A 12,492-nucleotide genomic window follows, 5' to 3' on the forward strand; every position below is an offset into this window, starting at 1 on the left:
GTGGTTCTAAGAGGGAAGTATATAGCAATACAGGCCTACCTCAAAAAAGCAAGAAAAATCTCAAACAACCTAACCTTACACCTAAAGGAGCTAGAAAAAGAACAAATGAAGCCTAAAGCCAGCAGAAGGAAGGAAATGATAAAGATTAGAGCAAAACTAAATTATATATAAGCTTAAAAAACAATAGAACAAATCAATGAAACCAGGAGGTGGTTCTTTGAAAAAATTAATAAAATTGATAAACCTCTAGCCAGACTTATCAAAAAGAAAAGAGAAAGGACCCAAAAGAATAAAATCACAAATGAGAGATGAGAAATAACAACCAACACCACAGAAATACAAACAATCCTAAGGGAGTATTATGAAAAACTCTATGTCAACAAATTGGACAACCTAGAAGAAATGGGTAAATTCCTACAATCATATAACCTACCAAAACTGAAACAGGAGAAATAGAAAATTTGAACAGACCAATAACCTGCAAAGAATTTGAATCTATAATCAAAAAATTCCCAACAAAGTAAAGTCCAGGAGCAGGTGGCTTCATAGGCAAATTCTAGCAAACATTTAAAGAAGAATACCTATTCTTCTCCAACCATTTCAAAAAATAGAAAAGGAAGGAAAACTCCAAATTAATTCTATAAGGCCAGCACTAAACCTGATACCAAAACCAGATAAAGCCTCCATTAAAAAAGAACTACAGGGCAATATCTCTGATGAACAGACCCCTAACTACTCTAGTTAAGAGAAACAATTGATAGTTAGCAGAAGGAAGGTGGGTGGGTAGATGGGCCAAATAGGTGATAGAGACAAGAAGTGCACTTGTGATTGGCATCAGGTGATGTATGGAATTGTTGAATCACTATATTTTTTTTATTGTTATGTTAGTCACCATACAGTATATTATACACCTGAAACTAACATTTCACTGCATGTTAACTAACTGGAATTTAAAAACTTTTTAAAAAGGCTTCTTTTATTACCTAGGACATGGTCTATCTTGGTGAATGTTCCATGTGCACTTGAGAAGAATATCTATTCCTGCTGTCATTGTATGGAGTATTCTATAAATGTCAGTTGGAGTCAGCGTATTGATGGTGTTGTTCAAATATCCTTTCTGATTTTGTCTATTTCCCATCAATTACTGAAGCTATAATTGTAGATTTGTCTGTTTCTTCTTTCAGCTATGTCAACTTTTGCCTCTTGTATTTTGAACTTGTTATTAGGAGTAAACATAGTTGAGATTGTCATGTCTTCTCATGAATTGACATTTTTTATTAATATAAAATATCCCTGTTTATCCTAGGCAATTTCTTGGCTCTGAAGTCAACTTTGATGTTAATACAGCCACTCCAACTCTCTTGATTAGTTTTTGAATGGTGTCTGTTTTCATCCTTTTGCTTTTAACCTATGTAATTATTTTTGAAGTTAGTTTCTGTAGGTGGCATCTGGTTGGGTCTTGTTTTTTAATCCATTCCAGCAATCTGTCTTTTAATTAATGTGTTTAGACCATTTAGTATAATTATTGATATGACTGGATTGAGATTTGTCATTTTACTATTTGTTTTCTGTTTGGTCTCTCTGGTTTTTATTCCTCTTTCCCTTTTCCTGCCTTCTTTTAGATTTGAACAATTTTTAGTATCCCATTTTAATATGTCTATTGTGACTCTGACATCTCTTTGTATAACTTTTTGTAGTTGCTCTAGGGATTACAAAATACATACCTTTCACAGCCTACTTAGTATCAATATTTCACCACTTCAATTGCAATGTGAAATCCTTACCAGCATATTGGGCCCTCTACCTTCTCCACTTTATGCTATCATTTTCTCATATATTACATCTACATACACTGAAAATCCCATCAGAAAATGTTGTTTTACTTTCAATCAAAACACAAAAGAAGAAAATAGTCTATTATATTTACCCAGATATTTACCACTTCTGTTGTTTTTTAAATTCCTAATGATCCAATTTCCCTTCTGGTAAAATTTCATTTCTGTATGAAGAAAGTCCTTTAGCAATTCTTTTTCAGCAGGTCTGCTTACTATGAATTTTCTTAGTTTTCCTTCATCTGAAACTGTATTTTGAATTTTATCTTCATTCCTAAAGGATACTTTTTGTTGGATATTGAATTCTGGATTGATAAATTTTTCAACACTTGGAAAAATTTTGTGTTGCTTCCTTCTGATCTAGAGTTTCTGATGAGAAATCTGCAGCCATTCAAATAATTGTTCCCCTATATATAATGCATCATTTCTCTCTGGATGCTTTCAAGATTCTTTTGTCTTTATTTTTCATCAGTTTAATTATGATGTATGGGTTTCTTTTGGTTTGTCCTGGTTGGAATTTATTCATTTTCTTGAATCTGTAGGTTGGTGTCTTTCACCAAAATTTGCCATTTTTCAGCCACTATTTCTTCAGATTTTTTTTTCAGCACTTCTCTCTCCTCTCTGAGACCCCAATGGCACAACTGATAGACTTTTATTAAACTGCCCCACATGTCCCTGAGGCTAATCTTTGTTCGCTCTGTTGTTTGTATTGCATAATTTTTTAAAAGATTTTATTTGAGAAAGAGAGAGGGAGAAAGAGAAAGTGCATGCGCACAAGCAGGGAGAGAGGGAGACTCCCCTGCCGAGCAGGGAGCCTGACACAGGGCTCAATCTCAGAACCCTGGGCTCATGACCTGAGGCAAATGCAGACACTTAACTGACTGAGCCACCCAGGTGCCCCTATACTGCATAATTTTTATTTATCTATCTTGAAGTTTACTCTTTCCTCTGACATCTCACTTCTGCTATTATGTCCATCAGGTTTTTCTTAGTTATTATTTTTAAAGATTGTATTTATTTATTTGACAAAGAGAGACACAGCAAGAGAGGGAACACAAGCAGGGGGAGTGGGAGAAGGAGAAGCAGGCTTCCCACCAAGCTGGGAGCTCAATGTGGGGCTCAATCCCGGGACCCTGGGATCATGACCTGAGGCAAAGGCAGACACTTAACGACTGAGCGACCCAGGAGCCCTGAGGGTTTTTTTTTTTAATTTGTTATTGTATTTTTCAATTCTGAAGTTTCCACTTGATTTCTACTTCTTTATATCTTCTATTTATTGGATGAGACTGTATTTTAACATTTGTTACAAGAGTGTTTGCAATTGTTTGTTTTTTAATAGTAACTGATTTAAAGTCTTCATCAGATAATTGCAATATTCGTATCTTCTTATAATTGATATCTGTTGTCTTTTGCCAGGCAAATTGAGATGCTCATGGTTCTTTGTAGGCCTATTAATTCCAGAGTATCTTCTGGATATTTTGAATATGACATTATAAAATTCTAGGACTTGCTGGGGCGCCTGGGTGGCTCAGTCATTAAGCGTCTGCCTTCAGCTCAGGTCATGATCCCGGGGTCCTGGGATCGAGCCCCGCATCGGGCTCCCTGCTCAGCGGGAAGCCTGCTTCTCCCTCTCCCGCTCCCCCTGCTTGTGTTCCCTCTCTATGTCTCTCTCTGTCAAATAAATAAAATCTTTAAAATAAATAAATAAATAAATAAATAAAACTCTAGGACTTGCTTAAATTGTATGGAAAACATATTTTTGCTTTAGCAATCCAATTAGGTTAGGCCACACGTTCCCACCAGCCTTCTGTGGGCTCATGGCCCAATGTCAGCTCAGTTCAAAGCTTTTGCAATGTTCTTCAGATCTGCCTAGGGTATGTCTGTCACTAAATGATCAGTCTGGAACCTAGATGTATATCTGTTAACTCAGTTCTCAAATTCTTTGATATGCTAATTAGGATCTGATCAACTCACACACAGGTTAGTGGCACATACCCAGAAGCTCATAAAAAAAACTTGGAGGGACACCTGGGTGGCTCAGTTGGTTAAGCATCCAACTCTTGATTTTGGCCAAGGTCATGATCTCAGGGTCCTGGGATCAAGCCCTGCATTGGGCTCCATGGTCAGTGCAGAGTCTGCTTGGGATTCTCTCTTTCTCTCCCCCTCCTTCTTCCCCTTCCCCCACTCATGCCCTCTCTCTCTCTAAAATAAATAAATCTTTTTTAAAAAATAAAGGAGAGTTGTTTTAAAAAGTCTCTAAAAAAAACTTTGAGGTCACTTTCCTGAGCTGCAACCTCTTGCAGCTCTTTATCCAATTGCTGGGACCTCCTTTCAGTCCTGTGGTCAGAAATTGTTCACTTCTACAGTTGTACTACCTCTGAAGACAAACAATGGAAGAAGAGAGATATAAAAGAGCAACTGTGGCCACAGCTCCTTCAAATAACAATTACGGTTCATCTCTCTAAGACTATTGGTTCCTGAAGGTTCCCATTGCCACTACAGTTGCTGCCACTGCATAATTGCCTGGGGATTGGGATGTGAGAGGAGAGAGAAATAAAGAAAAAGAATGGGAGATTTCTTCCCCCCTCACTTTTCAAGCCAGAACTAGAGAACTCTCCTGGAGTTCTCTGTCTATACTACAGTGCTCACTTCCAGGTTTTCAGCTGCATGAAGTTCCAGTTGGAGAATCTGAGAGCGGGAAAAGAGTGGGAAACTCTCCACTGGTTTGCTGGTTCCTCAAATTTTGCTGTTCTCCAATCTGCCTTAAGCTGCTTACTTTTCAGAACTCTCAAATAGCTGTGCCATGCACGCTGTCCCGATTTTATGACTGTGTTCAGTGAGAGACAGAGTAGCAAGCACTTAACCATCTTACCCAGAACTGTAATCAAGAATTGAATTTTAAATAAATCATTCTGGTCATTGTATGGAGGGTGAATTTGAAGGGAACAAAATTGAAGATAAGGAGACAAGTTAGGAAAGTCCCATAAATAACCCACACAAAAGATCTCAAACCTGGGCAGTGGTAGACAGACACTATGATGAAAATGCCAATTCAAGAAATAGTTAGGAGGTAAAGTTGGCAAGACTTAATGAGGTCACCCTTCTGTAAGGCCATAATCAAAACATGTATGCAAGAAATTGAAAGTGATCAAGACTGATGGCTCCATTAAAAAAATATTTAGGAATAAATGTAACAATAGAAATATAAGCTTATACTTTGATAACTATAAAAACATTGTTGAAAAGAATTAAAGGCCTAAATAAAAGGCATACCATGTTGTAATGCAATCCCTAATAGTTGGGTTGTTATTGTTTTGTTTTTCATAATGCAAGTGCCTGACTTAAACACATCGCCAGTCCCCCCATGTCTCTTTGATTGATTTTGGTAACTGATTATTTGGGCCAATTGTTTTTTCTCTTCCCATACTGTTTTTTCTCTTCCCATACTTTATATTCTTGCTCTTAGGTTTTAAATTCACCAATAAAGAATGAGCCCACAAAACCCTAGGTCCCCACCCTCAACCTCAATAGAAGCAGAACCCTAGGCCTGTGTATGCAAGGACTCTCCCTTTCCCTCTCCCTCTTCCCCCACCACAATTAGACCTTGCTATGTGCCTCTACATGTGCTGTGTAATTTCCAGAACTTGTAAGTAATAAATCTTGTCTCTTTCAGAATTTCCTGATGTTTACTGCTAAGGGCCTCTTGCAATCATAATAAGAACCACAAGGATCAGAGCAGGTCCAGCCACAACACTGGTTATCAACAGGCTGAGACTAGCACAAAATACATGTTCATAGATTAGAAGATGTAATATGGTTAAGATGGCAATACTCCTTAAACTGGCCTACAAATTCAATGCAATCTCTATGAAAATGCCAGCTTTCTTTTCAGAAATTGACAAGCTGATGCGAAAATTCATTTAGAAATGCATAGCAAAAGAAACTTGAAAAAGAGAAGCGAAGTGGGAGAACTCACAATTTCCCAATTTCAAAACTTACTAGAAAGCTACAATAATCAATATGGTGTGGTAGTGGCATAAGGATAAACATATAGGTAAGCAGAATAGAATTGAGAGCCCAGAAATAAGCTCTCACATTTACAGTCAATTAGTCAACAAGGTGCCAAGATAATTAAGCAGAGAAAGCATTAGTCTTTTCCAAAAACGGTGCTAGAGCAACTGGATACCCACATGTAAGAAAATGAAGTTGGAAACCTACATCTCACAATATATAAAAATTAATTCAAAATAGATGTAAGACTTAAATGGACTAGGCAATGGTTTCTTTTTTTTTTAAGATTTTATTTATTTATTTGACACACAGAGAGCACAAGTAAGCAGTGAGAGGGAGAAGCAGGCTCCTCACTGAGCAAGGAGCCTGATGTGGGACTCGATCCCAGGACCCTGGGATCATGACCTGAGCTGAATACAGACGCTTAACTGACTGAGCCACCCAGGTGTCCCTAGGGAATGGTTTCTTAGATGTGACACAAAAGCAAAAATATCCAAAATGGATAAATATGACTTCATCAAAATTAAAAACTTTTATGTTTCAAACAGCACTATCAAGATTGTCTTGTGAAAAGACAATCCATAGAATCAGAGAAAGTATTTGCAAATCATATCTATGATCCAGAATATATGAAGAATTCTTACCATTCAGTAATAAAGACACAAATAACCCAATTAAAGATGGGCAAAGAACTTGAATAGATATCTCTCCAAAGAGGATAAACAAATGGCAAATAAGCACATAAAAAGATGCTCAACATCACTGGCCATCAATGAAATGCAAAATAAAACCATAAGAAGATACTTCACACCCACTAGGACGGCTATAATTAAGATTTTATTTCTTTATTTGACAGAGAGAGACACAGTGAGAGAGGGAACACAAGCAGGGGGAGTAGGAGAGGGAGAAGCAGGCTTCCCGCAGAGCAGGGAACCTGTTGAGGGGCTCAATCCCAGGACCCTGGGATCATGACCTGAGCCGAAGGCAGACACTTAAAGACTGAGCCACCCAAGTACCCCAGGATGGCTATAATTAAAAAGACAGATAATAACAAGTGTTAGAAAGAATGTAGAGAAATTGGAACCCTCATATACTGCTCACAGACATGTAAAATAGTACATAATCCAGCAATTCCACTCCTAAGTATATTCACAAGACAAATGAAAACATATGTCCACACGAAACCTTGTTCATGAATGTTCATAGCAGAATTACTCGTAATAGCCAAAAAGTGGGGAGAAAAAACAGATTTCCATCAACTGATGCCTAAACAAAATGTAGCATATTCATAAAATGGAATATCATTCAGCAATAAAAGGAAATGAAGTACTGACACCTACTACAACGTGGATAAACCTGGAAAACATTATGCTAAGAGAAAGAAGCCAGACACAAAAGGCTACACATTGTATGATTTAGTTTATATGAAAAGTACAGAATAGGCAAATCTACAGAGACAAAAATATTAGTGGTTGCCTAGGGCTGGGGGGTGGGGGAGTGGGTAGGACTGGGGTTAACTGTTAATGGGTACAGGGTTTCTTTTTGGGGTGATGAAAATGTTCCAAAATTAGATTATGGCTATAGATGTACAACTCTGTGAATATGCTGAAAACTACTGAATTGTACACTTTAAATGGGTGAATTGTATGATATGTGAATTTTATCTCAATAAAACTGTTACAAAAATATAAGGTTACAATGAAAACCAATTACACTGATCTGGAGTCATCAAAATATAAAAAATTCTTGAAAAAGAATTAGATGTGCTTCTTTAATAAAGAACTAAATAACAAGAGCCAGGTCTAATAGTTGTCTAATTTTGAAGTAGTGATAAGTGTAAAATAAATTTTGAGACATGAACAACCACAAAAATGATTGATGGTTCCACAATCACTTCTAAAGAAGAACAGAGTCGAAAAAATGTGGGCGGGGGGGCGGAATAATCAAATCAGTTCATTTTTTCCCTTGATGAAGTTCCAGAATTAAAAAGCAGGTATAAGATACTTCCTTTCAGTGAGGCTGGAATTTGCAAGAGGGATTCCAGTCTAGTGCTTTTAGCATGTTTATGCAAAGTTGGCTATGCAAGCTGAATCACTGTCGAGCAACTCAGACCTCTGGCTGTACCCTTTAGTCACCCTGCAAAGTAATGGAACGGGGCAGGAGGGAACCCAGTGATGTCTGGTCGCCAAGGCAAAGCAAGTTTGGAGGGGAAATGGGAAACCGACACAGAGAGAAAGAAAGCACTAAGACATCTAAGGGCCCAGAGTGCTCTCCCTCCTGTCCCCAACCACAAAAGGGGATGTGACCAGACTAGCATGGGGAATCTGGGGTCAGAACTGGGGAGGTATTTTCCCCAAGAGTTCTCCATCGACTGTCCCCTCCACCAGATTCCCACCCTCAGGACTGATATTCAAAACATGTGACAAGTAGTTACACATGAGCACAGACCAATCACAACAGTTGCCAGTCACAGTACTAGAATAGAGCCCTAGAGGTCTCCTGCTGTGACAGACATCACTTACTGCAGTTGCTAGATTGCGGGGAGGTCACAGAGGTCTTAGAGGCAGGATTAAGGCAGTGGCTCTTCATCAACTGGCACAGAGTAGATTCAGCTCCTCTGTTAACAACCAAGATAGCTGTACCAGTACACATCACCCCAAAGGTAGGACAGGGAGAGAGAGGAGAACCTCCTTAAGGCTTTATGAATGAACATTGGGCAAATGATCGATGCCTGCATTCATGGGACATCTCACTGATTTCACAGGTGGAAAGTTCTCCTCTTGACACAAGATAAGGTCCAAAGGAGATCCTGGCATGCCACTCCAAGCAGCTTTTCAAATTTAGACTCTAGAAAGCTGCTTAACTATGAAAGTAGGGCTATATTAGGGTTAAAATCCTAATTCCCCATCTTTTTGTCATCCAGGAAGAAACAAGGAAAGCAAGCAACCTGAGATGGGGACCAAAGGGTATTGGCCCACACTCCCAGCTGCCCCAGATCTAAACGCTGAGAGTCCTGTCTATCTGGCAGGGCTCTCTCTCTTTGCACTGGGCACCAATGCCCCAAGGATCCTCCTTGTACAGACTCAGCCTTCAATTTACACCCTAATTCAATTCTTCTTCCCATGAAGAGAAAGTCTCCAACTAGAGAAGGAAACTGGATAACTTAGATCCTTGAGGCACAGGGAAAAACATCCCTGGGCTACGCATGGGGCTCCCGAGCAATAAGAGGGGACGTGAGCCCTTTTAACAACAAACAATTTTTTATTAAATTTCTAATCAAATACTATAACAATTTCTTTTCTTTCATAACAAGTTAAATATTTACAACACTATCAATTTGGGAAAAGACAAACAAAAGAGTAAAAAAGAAAGACAAGTGATCAAAAGACACATTCAAAGACAGAATAAGTAACAGCTTATTTCAATGCCTGCCTGGCCCTGGTGGCCGCTGCCAGTGTGCCGGCTCCTCAGCCTCAGACTTAGCAGTAGTTCAAAATCTTCTCTAGCTTCAACATGTCCAAGGGGGGGATTTTGGTGACTTCAAAGAAGACCCTGCAAAAGGAAGAGGGGTCTGCTCAGCGTAAAAATAAGCCAAAGCAAACAGGCTCCTTGGAATAAATGAGACATAGGACTCTTGGTTCCCTATATTGGTTTAATCCTAGAGCAGAAAGTAAGGCGAACAGTACTGAATCTTTCTTTTTCCTTAAGTGAGGCTAGTCTGTGCCTCCCCATGGCTGAGCACAAACCCATCCTCAACCGGAGCTTGGTACTTACTGGTGAGAATACTTGGAATGCACAGTCTTGAGCTTGTTGCAAGGACGCAATGTCAGCAGGGTGTTTAGCTGCTTGACCAAGGGGTGAAGATCAGAGGTCTTGTAGCCACTGTAATACTCCAGGGCAGGAGCCTGGAAGAAGCAACATGAACAGTGACTTTTACCACAGGAAGCGGACCCTTCCTCTATCTCTACCATCCCAAATCCAGACTTTGTATACATGGTATAGGCAGAGGAGATAGTCAGACATTTCAAAAACTCATACAGCACAGACACTGACGAGTAAGTATAGAGTACTTCCTAGAAGACTAGGTTCCAGCTGCAAACTAATGGTACGGCTATCCAGATGAACATATGTACCATATACCCACAGGTACCAGTTGGATATTAGCCCTGGTTGTAGGTATTCATGTAAGCTGAAATCCACTAAGGAATCTAAGGAACATGACTAACTTTGTAATTTACTCACGCTCAGGTCAAGAGCCAATGGCCAGGCAAACCTCAAAACAAACTTAAGATCCCAAGTCAACAGACAACAGGAATTTAAGGCAGTTCCTTTTCTCTGGCTCTAAGAGCTATCATTCCATGCATTTATGTTCTCATTCAATTTTAAGGATGCCTGTTATGTGGCAGAAGTAATACAGCAGAGCGTTTAAGAGGAAAGGTTCCAGAAGCAAATGGCTTAGGTTCAAATTCTAGCTCCAACAACAGCATGGACTTGAGCCAGTTATTAATTTCTTGGTGCCCCAGTTTCCCACTATGCCAAATGGGGATCATTACAGTAACTGCATCATTGGAGCGAATGAGTTAATACACACAATGCACAGTGGAACAGAGGCTAGCTAGGGTTAATATTACCAAGCCCTGTGTAGGCTGCTGTGAATACAAAGATGACTAAGGCCCCTGCCCCTAAGGAATGTGTAGTGGGGGAGACAGCCGTGCACACAGAGAATTACAGAATGTGTGGGAAGGTCTATGATGAAAGTGAGAATGGGACCCTGGAGAAACAGAGCAGCAGGACCCATGAACTTTGGCCAGGAGAGTCACAGAAAGCTTTGTAAAGGAGGGTACGACTGCAGTGGGCGTTGAAAGTCAAGTGGGAGCTCCACAGGTAAAGAAGAGAAGGTCTATTCTATAAGGCAGTGGTTTTCTAAAAGTGTCTTAAATTACTTTCTCTGAACTCTTTTTTTTTCAAATATCTTACCTGGAAGCCTAAATACCTACCTGGAATTGGGAGGGAGAGCTAACAAGCCCACCAATTTGGATCCCTTTACCTTTTACAGGGCCCAGGAGACACTTCTACAGGAAATCACAGGGCTCTACTGAATACTGTTTAGAAACCACTGCCACAGGTAAAGGGCAATCACTGGCATGCTGAGCAGGGGAGTAACACATTATATTGGGTGTGTCAAATAAGATTAATGGCTCCATTGTCACTGCACAGGTTCGGACCCCAATGCTTCATCTTGACTATTACGAAAGCCTACTCACTGGTGTTCCCACTTTTATACTATCTCTCATTTAATTCACCTTCTCTACTGCTATACCAGTGGTGTTTCCAGAACACACAAAGAGGAGTAGGTCACTCCCCTGCCTCAAAACCTTCCAATGCCTTCATATAAAGTGGGTCTCTCCATTTGGCATCAAAGGTCTCTCACAATCTGACTACACCCTACCATTTCGGTCTCATCTCTCACCACTCCCTGTTAATATATCCTCTGCTCTATCTACAGGAAGTGCCTTATTCTGCCCCAAATACCTCACACTCTTCTCATTGCCTTCACATCTGGTCAGTTATCATTCCCTCTACCTAGAATGTCTTCTCTAACAGGTTCCTACTCATCTTTCAAGACCCAACTCAAAAGTCACCTCCTCTGTGAAGCCTTTATCTATAGAGGCGGTATACATAGCATAGAGGACTGTGGGGCCATACTACCTGAGTTCAGATCAGGGCTGACACTTAGCTGATACTCATTGGTGTAACCATGCCAACTGTTAAAACACAGAACTATTTCTATACTGGTCGGCAGGCAGTTTGCTGCCCTGAGTCCCTCAGTTGTCCCCCTCAGAACCTACAACATTTCCCCATGATCTGAAGATCAAAGCCTGGCACAACGTGGAGCCTCTCCAGGGCCACAGTTCCAAAGTTATGGCCACATCAGCTCTGATGATACAGTAGGTATAACAATTTGAACACGACCCCTAATCCCCAAAGACTAGCTCTGCCTCTCATTAGCAAAACATGGGAAGTTATTTCTTATCTGTAAAGTAGGGACGATGGTACTGATCTTGTGAAAATTAAATGAGTTAATACACAAAGTACTTAGATCACTGTCTAAGCACTAAATAAATGCTAGCCATTTTTTTCCTTTTCATCATCATCACTGTCATTTACTGAATGCTTTCTCTGTCCCAAGAAATTTCAGTATGAGTTGTCCAAGTTCACACAACGGTTTATAGCAGTCTTTCTTGGTACACAGAGGTTTTCCCAGCAGTAGTGGCTGCAGAGCTTCTAGGTTGGAGGAGCTTAGGAATGACTTTTACTTATACTGGGGAAGGAGGCTTTAGCGGACTTCCTCTTCAGAGAAGACCACTATACTATACCTCTGAATCCCCCATTATACACACAGACAGTTGCTTGCACAAGTCTGGGTCTGTGCTTCTCAAATTATATTCCAATGAGCTCTCAGGGGAGTGGAGGGCAACCTTGCTGGGGGGACTGCAAGGGGCAGAATGGGGTCAGGTAAGAAGGGGGCCCATCCTACCACCTGCTGCAACCAGAATTATTTCATATTAGTCTGTTTTACAATATTGGGGTTTTCAAGTAAGCTTTCTTTGGAATAAAGAGTACTGCGACTAAGAAAAATAAAGTAAAA

At 40.0% G+C, this 12,492-nt stretch overlaps 1 protein-coding gene across 11 annotated transcripts in view; it reads right to left on the bottom strand.

Annotated features, from left to right (window-relative positions):
• Positions 1–9,076: 9,076 nt before the first annotated feature.
• CCNB3 (cyclin B3) overlaps positions 9,077–12,492 on the bottom strand; it is a 63,316-nt gene continuing 59,900 nt past the window's right edge. For 5 of the 11 annotated variants that reach the window (XM_025857797.2, XM_073901805.1, XM_073901806.1 and 2 more), the window contains 2 exons: positions 9,618–9,748; positions 9,077–9,395 (listed from right to left, as the gene is read on the bottom strand). In XM_025857797.2, the coding sequence (XP_025713582.1) occupies positions 9,323–9,395; positions 9,618–9,748 (204 nt within the window). In that variant the 3' untranslated portion in view covers positions 9,077–9,322. The remainder of the gene's footprint in view (positions 9,396–9,617; positions 9,749–12,492) is intronic. The other 6 variants (XM_073901808.1, XM_073901809.1, XM_073901812.1 and 3 more) reach the window with 2 other exon arrangements.

Source organism: Callorhinus ursinus, unplaced genomic scaffold (genome assembly GCF_003265705.2).
Source record: "Callorhinus ursinus isolate GAN/ISIS: 27379988/994484 unplaced genomic scaffold, GSC_fseal_2.0 scaffold16, whole genome shotgun sequence".
Taxonomy (NCBI): domain Eukaryota; kingdom Metazoa; phylum Chordata; class Mammalia; order Carnivora; family Otariidae; genus Callorhinus; species Callorhinus ursinus.